This window comes from Lepidochelys kempii, chromosome 3 (assembly GCF_965140265.1).
Source record: "Lepidochelys kempii isolate rLepKem1 chromosome 3, rLepKem1.hap2, whole genome shotgun sequence".
Lineage (NCBI taxonomy): Eukaryota > Metazoa > Chordata > Testudines > Cheloniidae > Lepidochelys > Lepidochelys kempii.
Window position 1 is genome coordinate 196,776,923 of NC_133258.1, and position 25,220 is coordinate 196,802,142.

At 42.2% G+C, this 25,220-nt stretch overlaps 1 protein-coding gene across 3 annotated transcripts in view; it reads left to right on the top strand.

Moving 5' to 3' along the window:
* Positions 1-25,220, top strand: part of KIF16B (kinesin family member 16B) — a 243,691-nt gene that overhangs the window by 121,938 nt on the left and 96,533 nt on the right. For 2 of the 3 annotated variants that reach the window (XM_073339554.1, XM_073339552.1), the window contains exons 18-19: positions 21,279-21,332; positions 22,515-23,873. In XM_073339554.1, coding sequence (XP_073195655.1) covers positions 21,279-21,332; positions 22,515-23,873 — 1,413 coding nt within the window. Of the gene's footprint in view, positions 1-20,887; positions 20,921-21,278; positions 21,333-22,514; positions 23,874-25,220 lie in introns of all 3 variants that reach the window. The other variant, XM_073339553.1, reaches the window with a different exon arrangement.

A 25,220-nucleotide genomic window follows, 5' to 3' on the forward strand; every position in this document is an offset into this window, starting at 1 on the left:
CCAGGAGTAATGGATGTTCCATGATTGAAGTGCCTAGTTTAGAGTATGGTGAAGAGTTTTAGTAGCTAATTCGAGTTAAGTTTGTTGCTGCTGATTGTTAGTGGAGGTGGTTAAGTTAATAAAATATAAAACTTATGTTTGAGGTTGTTTGTTCAACGTTTGTACTAGATCCCTTGAAGTGATTTACTGAAGAAGTATGGTGTTGTTTTTTGCTTTCTCAATAGCTAACATTTTGTGCTGAGGGAGAAAGTTGCATGTGTTTGAGAAGTGTTTAAAGTGGATTGAAACAGGAGCGGGAAGCAGTCATCTTGCCAACCAAGCGGAAGGGGAAGCTAAAAGAAAACATTGCTTATCCATGCCAAGGAGAGAAGGGGGATTCTGCTAGGGAGCAGCCATTTACCCAGGCCAGGGAAAGGAGCAGGATCCACTGCTTTACGTCTTTGATCCTTACTTTAAAGCCAGTATAGAACAAGAGGAAGGAGGGATTTGTGCTGCAGGTAGTTTTTCAAAGAGATGTCTTCTTCTTTTTTCCCTCTCTGGATCTCCCAGCTCAAGCTCCATTCTGCCCCCACCCGCCCTCCTTTCTCCCATAGTCTGACTCCTCATGTCCCCTCTGCATGTCTGCTCATCTCTTTCAACCCCCCCGGTCCCCAATTCCTGTAGAGCTGATGTCTGATGCTCTAAGGAACTTAGAGGGGGTGATTGGGAGGTTTAGGGGAAGTGGATTTTGATTCAGCTATTTGGGGATGCCTAGGGTGAGAGGGGGTCCCATGATTCTGCATGTAGGCATCAGCTTGTCTGTCAGAAGAAGAGTTTATTCTTCAAACACCAATACTGTGATGCACAGACACTGGGCTTCCCTCTGCCTCTTGCACCCCATGCACTGATTGCATACAAGTCGTCTTATGCTCTCCCTCCCCCCCCCATCTCCCCATCACAACCCCTGCATACATCCCTGCTAACCTATAGCTCTCCAAAGCCGTTCTCCTGTGGCTCATCTGTCTGCTCCTCCATCTCCCTCCCAGGAGCCAACCCCCATACTGCCTGCTGCCTTATTTGTCTCCTTCGTTCCCCATGGTCTCTAAGCAGTGCGGCTAGGGAGGCAGGTTGGCAGCATCTGAAGGCAGAAGTAGCTGATGTAACTTGACAGCTCTATTGGCTAGTTCTGGTGTAACATAGGTTACCCCAAGTAAGGAGGACAAGAATGTGTCTAATTTTAAAACGTCGAAAGTGGTGTGTCTCTACTGTTATCCAAGAGTATGGGGGAGTGAGAGTGAAGATTGGAAATCGTGGCATTATTTTTAATGAGAATAACCCTCAGAAATTTGATGAAACAAGATAGTCCAAAAAAGGAACAGACGCTTCCTCTAAAAAAGGTAGTAAATATTTTACTGAAATGTTGCAAAGAAAATTGTCCTCTTAATAGTTATAATGGTGTTTGGATACGGAGGGTTAAATTTTGAAGTTACTTTGGTAAATTTTACCCTAAATTGAATGACATCCCTGAATAATGGGGTGTTTGTCCTCCGTTGTATCTAACGCTTAACTATGGAGTCATTCTCCATGTCTCCCTGATTTGCAGGATAGGATATTTAGTGATAACTTCAGTTTAAATAATGCATTCAATTCTGTAGCTTATGTATAAAAATGTTGTTTGGTTTCCTTGACACATGATTATTGCTGTCTTGCCAGAAAGCTACCCACAGGAAACTCAAGACACTGAACTGGTTGCTCATAAATTTCACATTTATCTTTTCTGAGGGAGGTGAAAAAGAATTTTTAAAAAGTGGAAGTTTTCCCTAGCCTCCCAAAACTGATTGATCTAAAAAAACTACTACTGACTGTTCGTAAGATTATTCCTTGTAAAGCGGAGGTGGGGGTTCTTGGAGAGCCCTTTGTTATAATTCTGCCTCTCCGTGCCTTTTCCAGGCTATTATCCTGTTTGAACACTGCTATGAACAATGGACTTATATCTCATGGTATTGACCACAACTGGCAGTCAGTGTAGACCAGGCAAATTGTGTTCAAGGTTGTCTCACTCTCAGTCATCAAACTTATGGTACAGTTTTGTAGTATAGAAAAGTATGTGATGGGAGGGTTGGGAATGATTTTTCTATCCCTGGAGGAGTTCACTGCATCTCCAGATACTGCCAGAATGTGCCTGCCAGACAGGATTCCTTCTTTGACCTCATAAAATACTTCTGGCATAGACCAGATTGTGTTCTGTGGCAAGGAATTTTGGGCAGGTCACCCCTGTCTTCTCTACAAGGTCTTCAAACCACTTGGGCCTCCCACTTTCTTTGAAATTACACAAGTTGAATAGTGTATTTGAACTATTAATATACTCAGTATTTTTCAGGAATAAACAGTTTTCCCCAAAGAACACTGTGACGCTGAGAGGCCAGGTGCCAGCTCATGCCAAGGCCCTGGGCCTCACTGAACACTGACAACTACATAGCTGAAAACCAGTCTGACTCACCAGTCTGGTGTCTTAGTATTGTTCAACAGACGTTAAGTTTGTAAGAATGGGTTTAGTGTTTAGATTTTATGAAATGCTTGTAGGATGCTGTGTGTATTAATTTTACTTATAACATCAGTGTACCCATGTTTTAAGGTTATGTTAAATGTTTGCATTGTAGTCCTCCGTAATTATGTGAGTCATCAAACAAGAAAGGAGCATTTAATAGTGTAGAAATGCTGGCTTCCTATGGAAGGTATTATGTTTTGCCACCAAGAAGGCCAATTGAAAGCTAATTAGCCATTGTGAAATATCAAAGAACAAAGACTTTGTTGATTGCTCCCCTACACCTGTGAAGAGGAGACATGCAGGTGGACTCATCCCATCAGCTTGAACTATGGGGGAAGGGAATAAAAATACCTGACAAGAAGGATCCTGTGCATCCCTATGCTGCTTGAACTCTGAGGGGTGAAGATTGCTAAACAAAAGCAAGAGTTCTCTAGTGCTTGGCCTGGCTTAGCCCTGAAGGACATATAAAGCTAGCATATTGCAGCTATTTTTTTCTATTACTTTTTGGCGTCTAAGATTGTAACTCATTTGTGTGTGTGTTTACCTGCTTTAATCTTGTAATTAACTCTTATTAACTAAGAAAAGAAATAAATCTTTAGTTAGTTTATTGTAGGATTGGCTACAAGCTTTGTCTTTGGTAAAAGATATAGGGTGCAATTGACCTGTGGTAAGTGACTGGTCCTTTGGGACTGGGAGTAACCTGAATATTATTGTGATATTTGGTGTAAAGGACCATCTGTCACAAAAACAAGCATGCCTGGGTGTCAAGATAGATCAGAGTAGCCAAGTGCGCTGTCTGTGACTCCATGTTAAGGTTGTTGTAGTGACTTAGGAGTTCACACTTGATACTTGGTTGGTGAAATCTAAGTATAGAGCTCACAACCAGTTGGGGGTTTATGCCCTACTTCTTAAGTCTGTCCTGAGGTTGGTACTCATGCTTGTGAGCCACTCCGGACAGCTTGACACTCGTGTATTCTTAGCAGGATTCACATGCTATGGGTCAGATGGGTTTAGAGATCATAACCTAGCTCTGATAAAAGTGTAAACTTGGTACTGAGAGGTTTAAAGGTTACACATTAGTCACGATGAGTGAACTGCAGTCATATGATGGTCTTGACAGAAAAGGGCTGGAATAGTTGTGTAAGGAGAGGGGAATATCCCATAAATAGAAAACTCCAGGAGCTGAGAGCTTTGCTCATAAGTGCTGACCAGAGAGAGTCCAAGAATCTTTCTGCCCCAGATGCCACAGAGGAAAACACCGCAGTTGAACTGGCCTGATTGCAGTACTGGGCAGCCCATAAAGAACATGAGCTTTGGAGACCTTGGTGAGATTTTTGGATCAGGAAGACAAGGAAGCTGAGAAGAGAGCCCACCAAAAACACATGGAAGCTGAGGACAGGGCACACAAAAGACAGCTGGAACCTCACACTTTGCGACTCAGAATACTGGAACAGCAAAAGGAGCTTCCTCAGCCTGTGAGTACACTCCCCCACCAACACCAGGGATAGGAGAAAGTCTGCCTTGTTATCAGAAAGACTAATTGCATTGAAGAGTACCCGTCCACCTTTGGGAAAACTGTGTGGGATGCACAAGTCGCAGAGGATAAGATGATGCCTATCCTCTTAACCAGATTAACTGGGAAAGCCGGACAAGTTTTTAATGATATGGAGGAGGGTGATGGTAAGGTGCATATGAAATTTAAAGAAAATGTATTGAAAAGGTTTGAGATTACCCCTGACACATATCAGCTGAAGTACAGACATATCAAAATGTTTGACAGTTTCACTCATGTTAAATATGTGCATAAAATGTGTAGTTTTCTGAGAAAATGGGTAATGGGGGTTGGGGCGGAAGGTAATTATGAAAAACTGTTTGATCTGATGGCCCAGGAGCAATTGTTATAGGTAAGGCTAAGACTTTGTCACGGATATTTTTAGTAAAAGTCATGGACAGATCATGGGCAATAAACAAAAATTGACTGAAGCCCATGACCTGTCCCTGACTTTCACTAAAAATATCCCTGACAAAATGGGGAGGCAGGTTCAGCACTCACTGCTGCTTGGGTTCGGGGTCCCCTGCTGCACGTGAGCTCTGGGATCCCCCCCACCTGTGGCAGCTCTGGGGTTTCCCCCCTGCCTACGGTGGCTGAGCAGCTCTGGGGGGGTTCCTGGACCACCTGCAGTGAATGAGAGCTCTGGGGTCCCCCACGGGGGCTGGGCTGCTGTGGGGTCCCCTCACCCCCTGCAGCAGCTGGGAGCTCCAGGGGGTCCCCCTGCCACGGCTGGGCAGCTGCAGGGTCCCCCCACCAGGGCAGGGGCAGGGTGTTGCACAGGGGCCAGCTGGGAGCTCCAGCCCTAGGCAGAAAATGTCACAGAGGTCTCTGGAAGTCACGGATTCCATGGCATAATCTTAGCCTTAGTTATGTGTAGTTATAGATGAGGGAAAAGCAGCCATCTGTGACGACAAAAAAACAAACTAACAAAAAACCTACCACGGTTTTAGAGGCTGCACAAATTGCTGGTGAATAGGTTGAATCGAGAGCCCATGTGGGGCGCAAATCCCAGGGGAAGAAAATCCCCATGTCACCCAGGGTAAGAAGGAGGAGGAAATTGGAAATAAACCTAACCCCAACTTTGATTAAAACAAACAAAAAGCACCCCCAAGGGAGTCCAGGTTTTAAAGCCTTCTACCAAAAGGGGAAGGTAAGTTGTTTGCCATCACTGTGGGCTGCTTAAACTTAAGGTAACCCACGACCCACACCCCTATCTGCCACACTGAGTGCCACTACCATTGCTTCAGGGACAGCATCAGAGGAGGTATTTGGCCCAGTGAACTATATTAAGATTCACCCCCTGGGACCTCCTCACTCAGGCGCAGGGATGCCTGTGGCATCCCAGCCCTGGCCCACTCCACCCTATGGCTTGGTATTTTGATCCGGCATGCATGTAGATAGAGCATGCTCTATTCCAGTGCACGACATCCTTGTGCACAGCAGGAGACCATCGACCCCAACTATACATACAATATGATGGGGGCTAATTTAGCTACAACTAATCAGGAAAGAGATCTTGGAATCACTGTGGATAGTTCTCTGAAGATGTCCTTGCAGCGGCAGTCAAAAAAGCAAACAGGATGTTAGGAATTATTAACAAAGGGATAGAGAATAAGACCGAGAATATCTTATTGCCTTTATATAAATCCATGCTATGCCCACATCTTGAATACTGCATACAGATGTGGTCTCCTCATCTCAAAAAAGATATACTGGCATTAGAAAAGGTTCAGAGCAGGGCAACTATAATGATTTTAGGGGTTTGGAACGGGTTTCATATGAGGAGAGATTAAAGAGGCTAGGACTTTTCAGCTTGGAAAAGAGGAGACTAAGGGGGGGATATGATAGAAGTATATAAAATCATGAGTGGTGTGGAGAAAGTGAATAAGGAAAAGTTATTTACTTGTTTCCATAATATAAGAACTAGGGGCCACCAAATGAAATTAATGGGCAGCAGGTTTAAAACAAATAAAAGGAAGTTCTTCACTCAGCGCACAGTCAACTTGTGGAACTCCTTGCCTGAGGAGGTTGTGAAGGCTAGGACTATAACAGGGTTTAAAAGAGAACTAGATAAATTCATGGAGGTTAAGTCCATTAATGGTTATTAGCCAGGATGGGTAAGGAAGGGTGTCCCTAGCCTCTGGTTGTCAGAGGGTGGAGATGGAGGGCAGGAGAGAGATCACTTGATCATTACCTGGTAGGTTCACTCCCTCTTGGGCACCTGGCATTAGCCACTGTCGGTAGACAGGATACTGGGCTGGATGGACCTTTTGGTCTGACCCAGTAGGGCCATTCTTATGTTCTTCTGACCAAAGCTTACTATCAGGCAAAATGGAAGCACTTCACCACTTGGGTGCACCGTTACCCTCTGGACTTCATCTCCATTCCCTTCCTCCTAGACTATCTTCTCCAATTTAAGCTGACAGGCCTCACCCACTCCTCCAGCAGGGTCCATCTGGCAGCACTCAGTGCCTTCCTCCCTGCTGTGGATGGGTTCCTCCATCTTCACTCACCTGACCACCCTTCACTTCCTTAAAGGCCTGGTCAAGGCCTTTCTACTGGTACATAAAATTACCCGCTGTGGGGACATGAACATTGTCCTCTCGGCCCTCACTAAATTACTCTTTGAACCCTTCGCGACCTGCTCCCTCACCCATCTCTCCATGAAGATGATCTTGGTGGCAGTCACTGTGGCGCATTAGCGAGTTGGAGGCTATGATGGGTGAACCCCCCGCACACCGTCTTCCACAAAGACGAAGTCTCCCTATGCCTGCATCTCAAATTTCTACCCAAGGTGGTCTCTCCATTCCTCCTCAACCAAAGCCTCCACCTTCCGATCTTCTACCCCAAAATGCACACTTTCCCCAGGGTGAAAACGCTGCATTCTCTGTATGTCCGCCCGTGCGCTGGCCTTCTACCTGCAAAGCACCCATGCCTTCCGGGCTTTGCCCAGGCTCTTCATCACCATCACGGAATGCTGCAGGGGCCAGGCCCTCTCTTTGCAATGGGTCCATAAATGGATCTCCCATTGTATTGCGGAATGCTACCTCCTTTTTCATGCCTCGCCTCCCACCTGGAGCTCTGTCCGCACCTTCACCGCTCGCTATGCAATCGCAGCAGTGGTGGTGAATGCGACTGTTGGCCGAGCCATTCTGTAGACTGTGATTTCACGCAAGTCCGCGCACCCACCTTCACACTGAGCACTGCTCACCACTCTCCCACATCTGGAATCCATATAGGAACCATCACTTGAAGAAGAAGAAGAGGAGATTACTTACTGGAACTGGAGGTTATGTGTGGTCCCTATTTGTATTCCAGTACCTGCCCTCCATCCCCTCTGCTGTGGACTTCATTACTTGTGAGTAAGAGGGATACTGGAGTGGTGTGGACCCACATGGCCTCTTATAGCCTTGGACACAGAAATGCGGAAGATGCACGCATGGGTCAATAGAAAGTACATCTGAACAGTTCTGGCTCCGGCACATGCGCACCCATGTCTGGAATCCAGATAGGAACCACACGTCTCGAAGAATCTTCAGTTACAATAAGTAACCTCCTCTTATTGTGGCAGGGTCAACATGTCAGCTGTAGTTTTCATAGATGTCTAGCCAGGTGCAGATAGAAAAGAGTGCCCTTGGCTACAGCTACTTTTTTAGCATCCAGAAGCAACCAAGAATATAGAAAGTTTTCTTAATTATGAACCTTTATTACAAAAGGCAGCCATGTTCCCCTCATTCAGTGGTTACTGGTATAATCGTCACCTGTTCATATAGCTATATATGAATATATATAAATTTGTTAGTCTCTAACAAGTACTCCTTTTCTTTTTGTTCATATAGTGTGTGTGTGTGTGTGTGTGTGTGTGTGTGTAGTGAGGCAGAGTAGCGTCCCTCCAGTGCAGAGTGGGTTAGTTTTCCTTGGGAAGCTCAGCTAAGCCCACCCCACATGCAGGAAGTAAAATAGGGCCCTGCGGCTCAGTTGTCACGGGACCACGGAAGGAGGCAGATGTCTCTCACAGAGAGACGAGCCCTCAGAGAATTCCAGGACTGGTAGCGGGGAAGACTGGCAACCCACTGCTCTAGGGCACAGAAGACCCGGGGAGAGACCAGAGGAAGGGCTGCCTGATCCTGAGCCTGGGAGTGACTGAGCAGCACCAACAGAAACTGGTAGGAAGTAGCTGTGGGAAACAAGATTTTGGTCCGGTTGCACTTCTGGGATGCGAGATAGCAATCGCCTGTTTCCTTGCTACCACCATTAAGGCCCTGGGCTGGGACCCAGTGAAGCAGGGTGGGCCCAGGTCCCCATACCCCACCTCATACCCAGCAGTTGTCTGGGCACAAAACATTAGGCCAAGATGCCTGAGACAGTGAGTATTGGTCACTCAGCCCACATCCCCAAAGGGGCCTGAGACTGAGATTGTTTGGTTGTTGCCAGCCCCAGCCAGAAAGCTGTGGGCTATAGACTGTTTGGTTGCTCTGCCCGCCCAGAGGGCTGGAGTCCCAGACTGTGGTTGCTTGCCCCAGCCAGGAGGCTGCAGGTCAAAGACTCTGTAATAGTTCAGCCCACACGCTGGAGGCCTGAGCTCTGGACGTTGGCTATTTGTCCTAGCCAGGAGGCTGACGCTATAGACTGTTTCATTGCTCAACCCCCACAACCTGAGGGGCCACAGTCGTAGACTGGGTGTGCACCCCAACCAGGGACTGGGGATCTCTGTTGATGGGTGGTATGCTGGGTCCTCCGGTGGGAACGGGAAATGTGTGGCCGCAAGTCAGGGCACCCCAACAAACTTCCAGCTGGCCTACAAACTCCCTGCAGCCACCAAGAGCGGGTGTCCTAACTTTGAAAGGGAGGAACCCTAAAGTGTGTCTCTGCACATGGTACTGCATGTACACTGGACCAGGCTGTGTGGATTCTGCAGTACTCTCGCGTAGCAGAGTGGAGACTGAGGCACAATTAAATGTGAAGGCTTTTATTGAAATAAATGTGACAAAGAATAGTGCAATAAGTAACAGTAGCCATTGTGATAATTATTTAGACATGTGATTTACTGCTCAGTTTCCAGTGTGCCACAGATTTTTGCATTGATTATGCATAATTATTATAGGTGAGGTTGATGGTATTGCCCATTAGTGAGGCTGCACAACACTGTAAGACCTATTACAAGACCCTGATTCATTTGCTTGTAGCTTTGTCAAACTTTAACTGTTTGGGCTGATATGTTACATGCTGGTTAGAAACTGTCAGCCAGAATAATTCAGCTGTTTATAAGAACATGGTTTGGGAAAACGTGCCCATCTTAAAAATAAATTGGAGACCTTTTTTCCCTTGAAAAGCTGCAGAGCCCCTGTGCTTTAGAGTAGGCACTTAAAATTTGGCAGAGGGATGGCCTTCTGTTAGGACTTTTCCAGTCCCCATGAAAATCTGCCCAAGTCTGGCCAAGTTATAAACCTTGGGAAAAATCACATTTCATATGCGCTCAATAGATTTTTAGCAGCTAAAAACTCTGGAGATTCTGTCCATATAGCTAGCCTAGGGCCGAGCAGGACTTTCTCTGCTGTTGCAGGTCTGGGCTGTTGTGGGCTAGGCTGTTACCAGGTCTGGGCACCGTAACTGAGAGCAAGGGGCTCTGTCCTGTGCTCCCAGTGTCCTGCCACCTAGGCTCAGGACTGTGCTGGAGGCAGCTGCCACATTGAAGTGCAGACGGGACAAGAGCCAGACGTGGGGGTGGAATATTGAGTAGATTAGGACAAGGAGCCTCAGGCAAGGGAGAAACTGGGCTTGGAGGCTGGCAGGGGAGTGGAAAGGGGGATGGAATTTGGGCCTGGGAGCTGCGGTCTGAGGAGCCTCATACTGGTTAAGGAAGGAGAATGGGATTGTGAACTGGGTAGGGGAGACTGCGTCTGTCAGGACACAGTGACTGGGACTGGGGGCTGAGGCAGGAGCTAGGTGGGAAATAGGGATTAGGAACAAATAAGGCAGAGGGAAGGAGGTTGGGGGATGGTGGTACACTGAGATTGAATGAGGAGACTGGGGAGGGAGACTGGGACTCCGAGCCAGAACATGAAGAGAGGGGCGAGGAAGAGAGAAACTGATTGGATGAGGAGTCAGGAAATGGGGAACTAGGACTGGCTGGATAAGAAGGCTGCGGACAAGGAGCTGAGGTGGGGTAGGGATAAATTGGGGATGGCTAGGCCAGGAGACTGGGTCTGGGAGTAGAGAGAAGACTGGGGCAAGTTACAAGGGGAACAACTGTGACAGGGAGTCTAGGGATGAAGATTAGAAAAGGCTGGGCAATGAGGCTTGATCTGAGATGAGAAGCATGAGGAATGGAGATGGGGCCTGCCAAGGTGAGGAGAATTGGACTAGGACAAGGAGCCAGCCTGAGAAAGAGACAATATTGGGACAAGGAAAGTTTGGAGGGGATGAAGTAGAAGGGGTCAAGCTTGCAGGTAATGAGCAGAATGATCTGTGCCCTCTGCAGCACTTCCCTACCATAACCAGGAATGGAACCCAAGGTTTCTGAGTCTCAGAATTCCTCTGCTGTCAGCAAATACTTGGAAAACCTACTGGCAAAGTATGTGTCTCTTCCCCCTCTAAAGTTCTGCTCTGCACAAAGGATGACAACCTACTACTGCTATCGGTTACTCAAAGAGCTCAAGCATGTAGTAGATTTAAAGGTTCCAATCCTGCTGATGACCCTTGTGGTGTCTGTATGATGCCACACAATGAATTTGTTTGATTTTCAGTTTGCTATTTTAAAAACTAGCTAATTGTACACAAACTGTTAAAAGAACATTATTAAGTTTGTAAATCAAGCACTCAAAATTCAGAAATTCCAGAATTAAGGTTGCGTGGGAATAAAATAATATGTGATCATGTAATTAAGTCTGTATCATAATGCGTACACAAAAGAAGGCCAAATTAAGGTCACACAGACAACCTTAATTCTTGCATTTCCTTGACTGTGCAAGTTGAATTTTTTAACATAGATTGTTTGTGTATAAAATGTATGCTTACTCTTTTTATGCAAACTTAGATTCTGCACCACAATTATGAGGCAAAGATTTGATTCCACAGTAAAATCCACCATTGCAGACTCAGCATTGATAAGGAGATATGGAGGTTATGAAATTGACAAGATGAGGAGCTCTCCATCTGAGCTAGTCATCCTGTTTTGAAAATATATCTGCATGCTTGTAAGGCCCATTCCCACGTGTGTGAAAGCTAGTTAGCCTTATTGTTGGCCAATCCTTGTATGATGATAAGGTGGATAGAAAGCTGGCTAGATTGTCGGGCTCAACGGGTAGTGATCAATGGCTCCATGTCTAGTTGGCAGCCGGTATCAAGTGGAGTGCCCCAAGGGTCGGTCCTGGGGCCGGTTTTGTTCAATATCTTCATAAATGATCTGGAGGATGGTGTGGATTGCACCCTCAGCAAGTTTGCAGATGACACTAAACTTGGAGGAGAGGCAGATATGCCAGAGGGTAGGGATAGGATACAGAGGGCCCTAGACAAATTGGAGGATTGGGCCAAAAGAAATCTGATGAGGTTCAACAAAGACAAGTGCAGAGTCCCGCACTTAGGACGGAAGAATCCAATGCACCGCTACAGACTAGGGACCGAATGGCTAGGTAGCAGTTCTGCAGAAAAGGACCTAGGGGTGACAGTGGACGAGAAGCTGGATATGAGTCAACAGTGTGCCCTTGTTGCCAAGAAGGCTAATGGCATTTTGGGGTGTATAAGTAGGGGCATTGCCAGCAGATCGAGGGACGTGATAGTTCCCCTCTATTGGACACTGGTGAGGCCTCATCTGGAGTATTGTGTCCAGTTTTGGGCCCCACACTACAAGAAGGATGTGGACAAATTGGAGAGAGTCCAGCAGAAGGCAACAAAAATGATTAGGGGACTGGAACACATGACTTATGAGGAGAGGCTGAGGGAACTGGGATTGTTTAGTCTGCAGAAGAGAAGAATGAGGGGGGATTTGATAGCTGCTTTCAACTCCCTGAAAGGGGGTTCCAAAGAGAATGGCTCTAGACTGTTCTCAGTGGTAGTAGATGACAGAACAAGGAGTAATGGTCTCAAGTTGCAGCGGGGAAGATTTAGGTTGGATATTAGGAAAAACTTTTTCACTAAGAGGGTGGTGAAACACTGGAATGCGTCACCTAGGGAGGTGGTGGAATCTCCTTCCTTAGAAGTTTTTAAGGTCAGGCTTGACAAAGCCCTGACTGGGATGATTTAATCGGGGATCGGTCCTGCTTTGAGCAGGGGGTTGGACTAGATGACCTCCTGAGGTCCCTTCCAACCCTGATATTCTATGATTTGCAACTGAGCTTATCCACTGTAATTACTTCCTATAAACTTTATCACAATTTAATATTGATGCTAATTGGAAGACTGTAGGAGAAGGTGTAGCATCAAAACAATATGTCAATGGAAGTTAATGGCACTCATGTCATGAAGTCTGTGTCCAAAAAATACTTCCAATCTACACAGATCACGTTATGATGTCAAGATTAGATTGTCATCTTAGGTTACCTTTGATTTAAATGGGCACTGTCAAAATGAATATTGTATACTTAAGAATTTTTTTAAAAAATCTTTAAAAAAAAAAAAAAGATATTTACCCTCCTTGATGTGCTCTTTCTCCATGTAGTCTTTTCAGCTTGCAGGGTAAGAATTATCCCTGAAGGTCAAATATGTCATGTTCTTGGTAGTCTCCTATGCTGCAATTATTTTTTGCCCTCTTCCTCCATAGGGAAGAAGGACCTAGAGGCGTGTTTTAATTTCCCACATTCATACGTTTAGGAGACTTTGTGTTTTTAAGGCTCTTGCAGGTTACAGCTGAACAGGCAGAGAGACCTCAATATTAATTTAAGAATCAAAACTTCCTTTACCATCTCTATTATGCCTTCATCTATCCAGTTCTAACGGTCATTTTCACAGTAAATAAGTATTAAAAATTCATATTAGTAGTTAAAATAAAACATTATTTTAATTTAAGTGTTCAAAACTTTTTACATTGTAAAGCTGCAGTTAGTGTGTAGCACAATGCACTAACATTTGGGAATACTTTTCCAAAGCAACATGATGAAGATAGAAAAGTATGAAGCAGTGAGAGATGAAGCTCTCTGTGGGGTCATAAATGTAGTTCATATTAAAATTTAAAGGTTTGAAATTTTATATGGATCCAAATCTCTCTTGTCTCTATCCCACCAGCTGGATAGTAGTGGTTTGAAGTGCTCTTTTGCCTTCCATCTTCGACTGATTTCTACAAGGCCTGTTACTTACATGGCCCTTCTCCGGGTTCAGCAATTCATAACATAAGGGCTGGTAGCTAACTTTACAGTTTCTGTAGATTGCAATAAACAGCTTGTAAGGTCTGGTATCTTGGACAATCAATGGCAGAAGAGCCTGTGGGTTTCTGTTCTCATTTTCTGTGATCGGTTATAAATCAGAGTTGCTTATTGCTAGCTCCACTGATGAAGTTGGGTTCCTATTTCTGAGAGCCATTTGAAGGTCATGTCCTGGACTCTGTAAAGTTACCTGTGCCATAGGAGGTTTCATTTTAAGATTATATTGCTCTCTCTGGGATTCTGTCTAAAGCAGCAAGCAGTTTTAAAAAAACAAACATTTGGATTCTAATAGGGCTGTCATGCAATTAAAAAAATTAATCAAGATTAATCACCGTTTTAATCACACTGTTAAACAATAATAGAATGCCATTTATTTAAATATTTTGGATGTTTTCTACATTTTCAAATACATTGATTTCAATTACCACACAGAATACAAAGTGTACAGGGCTCACTGTATATTATATTACAAATACTTGCACTGTAACAAAGATAAAAAATAGTATTTCAGTTCGCCACATACGAGTACTGCAGTGCCATCTCTTTATCATGAAAGTTGAACTTAGAAGTGTAGAATTATTATTATTATTTTAACATGATGAAACAACATAACACTTTAGAACCTACAAGTCCTTTAGAGCAGAAGCAGGGTCTGGGAGACAGGGGAGTGACTACAGGGAGGATGGGGGGGGGGGGGGGGGCTTTAACTGCGATTAATTGACAGCCATTGTAATGACCTGAAGTTGATCTTAAAACACTTTGCACAAGCTAGTTTAACCAGCTCTGCTTTCAAAGCAGGTTGATATTATGTATCCTAATATTAAGGAGCAGGTGGAATAGGAATAGGGTGGACAATTAGTCCTACCTTTCTCTTTCTTCTCTAGGTGGAAACACAGCTTTAAATGTAAACACTTTGCTTTTTAGATTCTCATGCCATGTAAATTCAGCCAGGTAGTATAAAGAGCTTTGACTAGCCAGCTTGTTAAACTTTAGTGGCTATTCATGCAGGTAAGATTACTTGCTTTCCTGCTCTTGATGTGTCTTCAGAATGTACTCCTGACATCCTAAGGCTCATCAGAATTACTGTATATGCACATACAGTAGAATCTCAGTTACGAACGCCTTGGGAATGGAGATCATAACTCTGAAATGTTTGTAACTGTGAACAAAACATTATGGTTCTTTCAAAAGTCTAAGTGAACATTGACTTAATACAGCTTTGAAACTTTACTATACAGAAAAAATGCTGATTTTAACCCTCTTAATTTAAATGAAACAAGCACAGAAACCATTTTCTTACCTTGTCAAATCTTTTTTTAAACTCTGTCTTTATTTTGATGTTTAACATAGTACTGTACAGTATTTGCTCTTTTCTTTGCGGGAGTCGTCTCTGCTGCTGCCTGATTGCATCCTTCCGGTTCAGAATGAGGTGTGTGGTTGACCAATCAGTTTGTAACTCTGAGTAACTAGGTTACTTTATGACCTTGTAGCAGCACTTGTTTTAGTCTCCGTTGACAATCAAGTTTTGCAATAAATACCTGGATGCAGTAAGTATACATCCATTCTTTTTCTTCTGCTTCAGAAGGCCCCGGGCTTAAATGTGGGTCTTTGAAGGCTATCTGCAAGTCCTCCTTCAGCTCGTAAGCAGCTCAAGCCCTTTTGAAAGCTATACCCCTCCAGAACCAAGGCTACTGAATGAACATGTCAGTTGATCTTTGTATGAAAGAATAAAAGGTAGTTTGGGAGCGGGGGAATTAGCTACCGTTTAAAGAATAAAAGCTTGGGAGTGAAGTGAACAGGGAAAGAAAATAAAGGAATGAAGTAGGTAGAGAGGAATACGTAGAAAGTAAGAAAAGGAAAGTGGAAGGGAGAAAAGTAGAGAAAAGATACAATAAGAAAATACAAAAGAGGAATGGGATATAGTATACAAAGACGAAATACAAGAGTAAGGGGAAAATATTAAGATGGGGACAAACTTCTATTGCCTCAGTGAACAAAAGAGATGAAAGATGTAAATTGCTATTTTTTTAAAATCGTACCTTGTCAACATTGCAGTTATTTAACTGTTTAAGTGTTTGGTGCATTGGCATGACATTTCATGTATTAACGTTGATACTGCAGCCCAACTAGACAATAAGACAAACCAAAAGTGCAAAACAGGTAACAATTGCAAAGTTAGTGCATTATTATGAAGGCAATTGTCATCTTTTGTGGCCCTAAGGATTAACATAATTGAATGTGTTATGTACATTTAAAACTGAGAATTACCATATTGCATTATAAAAAAGCTCTTTTAAATTAAGTTTTTTCTGTACCAGAGCCAGAATTTTATCTAGGTTTACTAGTATGACAGTAATGTAGTCTGAATTAGTGATTAAAAAGTTCGACAATTGCCAACAGTGTTACTTGAGACAGATTAGTCTATCCAAAACAGGCTATAATTGCATTATTCTAGATACCACTGTGTAGTAACTGTTGCTAAATGTTGGCTGATTACTGGAGATTTCTGTACGTTTTCTATATAAATGGGTCTCTCTCTTTGTGGTTTTCATACCGTGAGAATTTTGTGTGCCTCACAAAGAATAACCTTTTGTATAATAATGCAGTTCTCTAAGGAATTTTTAGGGATTCTTTTAATTCAATTATGATGCCTTCAGGCAGGGTTAGTTTTACTTCTGTTGTTCTGTAAAATGTTGTGCCATATTAAATAAAATTTTGGTTTAATGTCCAAAATGTTTTATTCTGCTTATTTTCACTCTTCGTCTCTTATTCGGTATCATTCAACACTACTTCAGCTAATAAGCTGTGGGTAAAAGAGAGCTTTTGTTCATAGATTTATGTTGAAGATTTCACTTGAGAACTTTGTGTAAGTTATATTTTACTATACCTTTAAAACCACTTATGAGAAACCTTGGTCTTGCCATAGATTTAGCTTTTTTTTTTTTATTAAGCATATACATTGGGGGTGCTAAACTAGTATGGTAACATCTTTGTAGTCTTGCCAGCACTCGGTCTTGCCTGCATAGTTGTGCATCTGTAATAGTACATGTTGTGCTGCCTAAATTAAGCTATTGGAGTATTGTGCTATTAGAATTGACTTAATTTACTCTGCAGCATGTCCACAATGTAAGTACTTACAAATTTGACACGTACGTGCATCCGACGAAGTGGGTATTCACCCACAAAAGCTCATGCTCCAATACGTCTGTTAGTCTGTAGGGTGCCACAGGACTCTTTGCCGCTTTTATCTGGTATATAGTATACCTAAAGTCTTATTTTTTTCAGGGATAATGATGTCCATTTAACTCCAATTAAATCAGATTAAATTCCATTGTGGGAATTGTGCAAAAGAACAAAGGGCAGTTTTTATCCTTATTTTAAAGTTTAATGTAGAATTTCTTCATTTTGATTATACCACTTATGCTTTTAATACCTATTGTATGTTAAGGAAATATAAGGATTTTTTCACTGAAGAAGAAAAATGGAAAAAGAAAAGCAAGTTACTGTGCTTATGCTTGTAAAATTGACAGTGACATGAGATGGTAGTGGTGAAATTTCTTTTAATATACATTCTATGCATTTCAAGCTAATTTTAGTAGTTTAGTTTCACCTAATACACTCCAAATGCTACTAACAAATAATAGAGGATGTGGAAACAAACAGCTATAAATCATATAAACTTCAGCTGACCTTTTCGTTGGTCTCTCTTGGGAAATTAATAGAGCCAGAGCATTTTTGAAGGGTTCTGAGGGAGAAAGCTTTTCCTCTGATGGATCACTGAGTTGATGGTTTGCAATTCTATAGTATTCTTTTATCCTTAACCATTGATGAGGTGGCCTATATACACTGCCCTCCCTGGCTTTCCCTTCAGAGTCATCAGGTTCACACATGGCCTGCAACAACTGAAAGAGGAAGGAGATGGTGAGAGCTAGAACAATGATAGAAGTCTCGGAGGGAAACTGATCAACTCTCAAAGAATTTAAAAACTCTTATGCAGTAGTTGTGGGAAGGCAAGTAGAGGTTCTTTGCAAAATCCTTCCTAGAGACAAAATTCTCAATCAGTTTTGTTTTGTGTTGTAGACAGCTTGGTGAATTCTGGGTGTGTCCACCTGAGTGCTGATTTGAGTACTTTCTGTTGAAAGGAAATTGTTGTTTTATGGTGAAATTGCATTCTGATTCAGGCCAAAGTTGGTGTATCTTTGTCACGAGGAGGCAAATGTTACCTCATCTCTGCTTGAGTTTTAATCAGTGGCACTCTTGACGTGTACTGAAAGTATTGAGAGAACATTAATCCATGTCTTTACTAGTTGCTGAAGGCCATAAGGGAAATGCTTACCCTTTTATTGATGGAAATTATCAACATTTCCTTTTGAGAGAAGCTGGCAATCTGATGCATTTAAGAGTATTTGGTATGACCTGTGCTCAAGAAACCATCACAACTCCTTGTGGTAAAGATTACTGATAAGTTTGTTGCAAGATAAGTCACAGTAGGTAGATGTCTCAGAATTCTCTGACCCTTGTCTGGGTATTAACAACTAGTTAGTGATACATGAAAATCAATACCAGATATTCAACTGGTTTAAATCAGCCTAGCTCCACTGAAATCACCAGTATACCAGTTTACACCTGGCTCCAAGTATTCATGCTGGTATTAGGTCTCTTAGCTGTTTTTGATATTATTGACAACGAGGTTATTTTGACGTGCTTTTGATCTTGGTAAGAGTTGATAGTACTGCTTTAAGTGGGCTTGTTCCAAAGAGGAACTGCTCTTCTACTGATAGGCTGCTCTTGTATGAAGCTCCCCAAAGTTCACTTTTGTCCTCTCCTTTGAATAATATGTATACGAGTCCACCAATAAGGAATCATATGGTTGCGTTGTTGTTTTTAGTATGCAGTATAATAGCTGTATGTAGTATGACCCTGACAGTGCAGTTGAGTTCCTTTTCCAAAGTCTGGTTGAGGTGTGAGAGTGGATAAAAGTTAACTGTCTGAGGCACAGTCCTGGTAAACAGAGGTGATATGGAGGAAGGCAATGAGAAATATGGCAAATTTATGTCTGTCCGTGTCTGGCACGCTTCCCAACTGTATTATCTGTGTCCGGAATCTGATAGTCTGGTTATATTCCTAGTTCTTGTTGGATGGTCATCTTTTATTGGTACCCAAGGCAACTTTTCACTTTTTCATTTTTTGAAGAGGTTGTATCCTTTCTTTCTGTGACAGACTACACTGTTGTAATTCATGCTTTTTATTACCCTGACACTAGACTAAAGCATTGTATTTAACCCCATTTCTGAGCTAAAGCTAGAGCAGAATATGGCAACATGCCTAAGTGAAGTGTCCCATCAGGACCATATCCATCCAGTGTTTCGTGATCTGCTCTGTCATCTTGTGTGTTTCTGGATGGAGCTCTGGGTGTTGTCATTGATCTATAAAGTGCTAAGTAGCTTTAGGTCTATCTTCTGGAGAGACCTCTTCTCTTCCTGTACCATATTACTGAAGTTGAGATCAACAGAGGCCCACTAGTAGACATCCCCTTGACGTGAACACAAGTGGCTTATTGGCGAGATAATCTTTGTGAGGGTTCTATTCCTTTGGAATGTGTTCCTCATCTTGGTCTACAGTAACTCAAACCTGTTGATGTTTAGGACATGCTTATCCTCTTTAATGGAGCTTTTGAGAGTGAGGGATGATTAAGGCTAAGATTTTGTCATGGATATTTTTAGTAAAAGTCACAGACAGGTCACGGGCAAAAGAGAAAAATTCACGGAAGCCGTGATTTGTCCATGACTTTTACTAAAAATATACCTGACAAAATGGGGATCTGTGGGTCCCCACGCTGCCTGAAGCAGGCCAGCTGCGCAGGGGCTAGGATCCACCTGCAGCAGCTGGGGGCTACAGGGTACCCCTGCCACCTGCACCACCAGGGGTCCCCCGCTGCCCATCGGGGCCAGGAGCTGTGGGGTGCTCCTGCCTCCTATGTTGGCCAGGAGTTGCAGGGTGGCCCGTAGTGGTCGGTGGCTTGGGGGATTCCCCCGCTGCCTGAGGTGGCTGAAGGTTCAGGGATTCCCCCACTGCCTGCAGTGACCGGAGGCTCGAGGGGTGTACCCCCGCTGGCGGCCAGGGTTCTTCCACTGCCCGCAGCAGCTGGGGGCTTGTGGGTTCTCCCGCCACCTGGGAGCTGGGGGTTCCCCACCCCCCACAGCAGCTTGGCGCTCCGGGGGCCCCACCAGAGGTACCGGGGATACCCTGCAGCTCTCTGCCCCCACTTGAGGTGGGGGGGGGGACCCTGGAGCTCCTGACCACCACAGGCTGAAGTCACGGAGGTCGCTGGAAATCACGGATTCTGTGACTTCCATGACCTCTGTGACTAAATCATAGCCTATGGGGTGATACCTACAGAAAGTGGGATTTGTTTTAATTCGTTTCACAGTCATAAAGTTATGTGTATGGAGTGTTGTGCAGTTTGTTGTTGATTTCTACTGTATTTAAACTGATTGATATAGGTGCCTAGAGTACAAGAAATCCAGTTTTTTTAGCTTTTTATTTAAATAAAAAATGGTAGATGCTTGCTATATATTTTATCTTCCAATTGCACCTGCCCCATACAATACCTCTTTTTCCCTTTCTGTGGTGGACAGTTGTACTATTTGCAGAAAATAATATTAAATAAAAGCATATGTTATGTATTTATATTAATACTGTTCAACTGAGTCCTTAATATGAAAATATTTCTTATAAAAATGTAGGTGATGCCCCTGGGCATGAGTCTCTTAACAAATATTTTGTTTTAATTAGATTTAAATAGTGCGGGGGGGGGGGAAGACTTCTGTTCAAGAGTTTCAGGCACCTGACTCTTCTAATGTTACATAATATTCCCAGCAGTATTCAAAATACCAACAACACCCTCAGTTACCGAAAACCCTGTGAATCCAAATATTTTGATGCCCTGAAATGGGGTTTTATACCATGTTTCATTTTATGTCGGCCTGCTTTTCTTTTTATTAGGTATATTAGAACAACTGAATTACAATGATTATTTGCTTATTCGGAGAAAAAATAGCTTTCAGGCTCCATTTAGGTCCTTTTGAAATTCAAATACCTTTAGTCTTCTCAAATTTGTGCCCAGTTAATAAGTCAAAGGAACATGAAAATTGAATAACAATCATTGGCATATGAAAAGCATGCTTAGGAAAAATAACTCTTCGATTTATGTGAATAGCTGTTTAGTTAGAGTTACAGTGTGATTGACTGTTGCTTGAAGAATGTGAACCTAACTAATGTAACCTCTTAGAGAGCAAAGCTAATGGTCTGAGCGTTTGCTTTTTTAAAAAAGCTAAGTTTGTAGATAGGTTGTTGGCTTTAAAATATTCTTTAATGCTTTTCTCTTGACTTTTTTTTCTGTCAGTTCCTTTCTTAATTGATCACTTTGTTTCTCTCTACCTCCTGTGGCAGTCTGTTCCCTGTAAAAGGACCAATCTGTCTAAGGTAGAGAAACTCAATTTCTATATATTGATTGCCATGTCTGCATATAGTTAACTTGCAGAGGCTGTGTTAATCATTTATCTGTCTTGTTTAACTTTACTATTTAAATAGTTTCTTCCCAGAAATTCATTTACTTTTCAGCTTCCATACAAGTGCCCAGCAGCACAGAATCTAATTGGTGGCCATATTTAATGAAATGTTTTCAATTCTTAGAGCGTATTAAGTTATTGTAAAACTTGCCAGGCCACAATATCAATGTAAACTTTTAAAACAGATACCATGATATAAAATGTACCACGCTTTATTTCTGTTCTGTAATTTTCAAGAAATGACACTCATTTTTCCCTATTTTTTTAATTAGACTAGAATTTGAGAGACAACAACGAGAGGAACTAGAAAAATTAGAAAGTAAAAGGTAACTTTTATCTACTACCCATATGAGGTATTTATGTCCCGCATAATTTCAATGTCTGAGTGCCTCACAATCTTTAGTGAATTTATCCTCAGAACATCCCTGTGGAGTAGGTAAATACTATTGTCCCCATTTTACAGATGGGAAACTAAGACAGAGAAGCAAAGTGACTTGCCCAAGGTCACACAGGAAGTCCAGGGAGTTGAAGACCAAGCTCTAACCACTGGACTATCCTGCCTCACTATACTCACTGTCGTTGAGTATATATGAAGGCATATGTATTATTTGAGTTCAGATTTTGTTGGTTTTCTATATGTATTTTCTTTTGTTCTCTTATTTTGTCTGAGTTTGAATATTTTACTTACTCAAGGCTAAATGATTGGCTGTACAATGTCATTCTACTAATCTTCAGACTACTGCACTATGCAGATATGTGTAGCTTGGCATTTTCTACACTCCCTCACAATTAATCTTGACACCCCCCCCCCCAAAAGAGACTGTGAGAGGAGAATTATATCCTGTATAAGGAAGAGAAGACAATTTGTCTCTAGGAGACAGCAGCTATTCCCACACTTCCAACCAAATGTGCCAATTACAAGAGGAAGTTCCCTAAAAGAGTGAAATTTGATGGATTAAAACAGTTGACTCAAACAAGATTGGAGGATGTGAATTTTTAATCTAATCATTGTGTTCATGCCTGAATCTTATTGTGCAGTGCAGTCATGCAGTATGTATTTAATGAGTATTATTGCATTGGATAGAGTTATTGTGGTTTAAACATGTAGTGCTTCTACTACTAACATGAATTGACTTCATGTAATTTCATATACCTACAATTTTAAAGATAATTTAATGATAGTTCAGTATGTGTCAATTCTGTAGTGTATCTGCTTGTCAGGTAAAGCTTTGTTTGAAGTAATTTCGATCTGATAATTATGTTTTTCTCCAGAAATTGAGTTAAATATAAGCTGCTAAATTATGAAGGCATGCTTCTAACATGAGGCAAATCAAAAAAGACTGAAATAAAATTGTCTCTTTAAACAAAACAATTCAAGTTGGTATGTGTTTTTAGATCCTCTTCCAAACCCTGTTAACTTTTAGGAATATATTAACCATATTAGGGAAATGGAAGGGACATTTTGAAGATATTAATCTCATATATATATTGTACATATTTTTTTTTAGGAAGCTGATAGAAGAAATGGAAGAAAAACAAAAATCTGACAAGGCAGAACTAGAAAGAATGCAGCAAGAGGTGGAGTCACAGCGCAAGGAAACAGAAATAGTACAACTAGAAATACGAAAACAGGAAGAGAGCCTGAAACGGCGAAGCGTTCACATTGAAAGCAGGTTAAAAGACTTGCTGGCTGAAAAAGAGAAATTTGAAGAAGAAAGACTACGGGAACAGCAGGAGATAGAACTTCAGAAAACGAAACAACAGGAAGAAATTTTTGCTCGAGTTAAAGAAGAACTGCAACGCTTGCAAGAACTTAATAATAATGAAAAAGTTGAGAAAATGCAGATTTTTAGAGAACTAGAAAAACTTAAAAAGGAAAAAGATGAACAGTACATCAAGCTGGAATTTGAAAAAAAGAGGCTCGAAGAACAAGAAAGGGAGCAGGTGATGCAAGTGGCTCACCTAGAAGGACAACTTCGAGAGAAACAGGTCATGATACAGCTACTCAAAAGAGGGGATGTGCAAAGGGTTGAAGAAGAGAAAAGAGAACTTGAAGATATTAGAGAATCTCTCTTGAGGGTCAAGGAAGCTAAATCCGAAGGTGACGAAGACAATGAAGAATTAGAAAAAGCACAGCATAATTTCATGGATTTTAAAAGAAAGCAATTAGAACAGTTAACTATTTTGGAGAAAGACTTATTTCAACAAAGGGATCATCTAGAAAAGGAAGTAGCAGATGAACATGAAGCTCTGGACCGTTTAAAATATGCACACAAAGAACGGTTAAACTTCCTCAAGAAAGATGATGAAAACGTTGTGGATGCTGCACTGATGGTTGAAGAATTTGACAAAATAAAGCCAGCAGAATACAGGCTACAGTATAAAGAGCGCCAGCTTCAATACCTGATGCATAATCACTTGCCAGCTTTGTTGGAAGAAAAACAGAGAGCTTCTGAAGTCCTTGATAGAGGTCTGCTAGGGTTAGACAATACTCTTTATCAAGTTGAGAAAGAAATGGAAGAAAAAGAAGAACAGCTTGCGCAATATAGAGTCAGCACTAACCAGCTGCAGCAGCTCCAAGAAACATTCGAATTTACAGCTAACGTAGCTCGTCAGGAGGAAAAAGTTCGGAAAAAAGAAAAAGAAATTCTTGAATCAAGGGAAAAACAGCAGAGAGAGGCACTGGAGCAAGCAGTAGCTAAGTTGGAAAGGAGACACTCTGCTTTGCAGCGTCGTTCCACAATAGATGTTGAAATTGAAGAGCAAAAACAAAAACTTGCAATTCTGAACAGCAGCTGCAGTGAACAGGCAGGTCTGCAGGCTAGTCTAGAAGCTGAACAAAAAGCCCTGGAACAGGATAGAGAAAGGTGAGAATTACGGGGAACATCAATTTAATAGGCTCTGTACACAAAGAAGTGTGTTTTGCCTATATTTTAGATTGTAGAAAAGAGACTTATCTGTTTCTTTGTATTCCAGGTCCGTAGTGCATGTAAGGTGGTTGTCCCCAGAAGTTAGAGGGTGTAGTTCTGAACACTTTCTAAAGCCTATATTTCTTGCCTTTCAATTAAGTTCTGTTCAGCTACTTTACCCCGTCTTCATTAGCAGAGTATTTGTGTCCATTATCACAGTATTTAAGCTCCTTATTTGAACATGGTTGTTTCCTATCCAGAAAGCTCAGCTGAGCAAGGTGCCAACCACACATTCTATATTTATACAGAAACAATTCTCATAAATGGTTTAAGTGCATGCATAGATTTTGCTTTCCATCTTTAAAAATAATTAGAAATCAAGTTAAATAAAATATAAATGAAGGAATGAGGTCACTGTATTGGGTACCTCATCTTGATCGGATAAAGCATAGCTTTTGGTGGCACTGACTAAAGGCTACTTAGTTGTCATTGTAATTGAAAACTAGAGAATAGTGAGAAGTTATGACACCTAGTTAAGACAAAGTAAAATGATATAAAAGTTGGGAACTGATATGTATGGTAAAGGCAAACAGTAATTCTTTGATAAGGTTTAACATCCTCTTACATACGTTTTTTGTCTTAAGAGTAAACAGACATGGTATTTAATACTTGGTAATTTACTATAAGACTAAAATCAAAGACTAAGCTCATGTTGAAAACACCCTAATGAAAGATTCTTACAAAAAACGAATGTATCCCCTCACCAGCCAGTCAACTTTCACAGAATCATAGAATTATAGAACTGGAAGGGACCTAGCTCAGTCCCCTGCACTCATGGCATGACTGAGTTATCTAAACCATCCCTGACAGGTGTTTGTCTAACCTGCTATTAAAAATCTCCAATGATGGAGATTCCACAGCCTCCCTAGACAATGTATTCCAGTACTTAACTCCCCTGACAGGAAGATTTTCCTAATGTCCAACCTAAACTGCCTATGACGGGTCTTCCCGGGGTGCAACCTGGAACTGGGGTACTGCTGGGCCCTCTGTCCCTCCAACCTGGGCTTCCTTTCACATTGTGATGCTGTTGCTAAGCCACAAACCTCTGTCAGTTACTGTACTTACACAGACATGCACAGTCAGGGACACACCCAGCTGAGCTTCATGAATGTTTCTCTCAGTTCACTCATGAACTAACAGTAGAGAGGCTCCAGCCGATTCCCCCAGCTCTGCAGCCTAGGACCCCAGGGCTGTACTGTCTTGCCCTGGTCAGATGCCTGACCAGTATAAGTTTATGACCCAGTC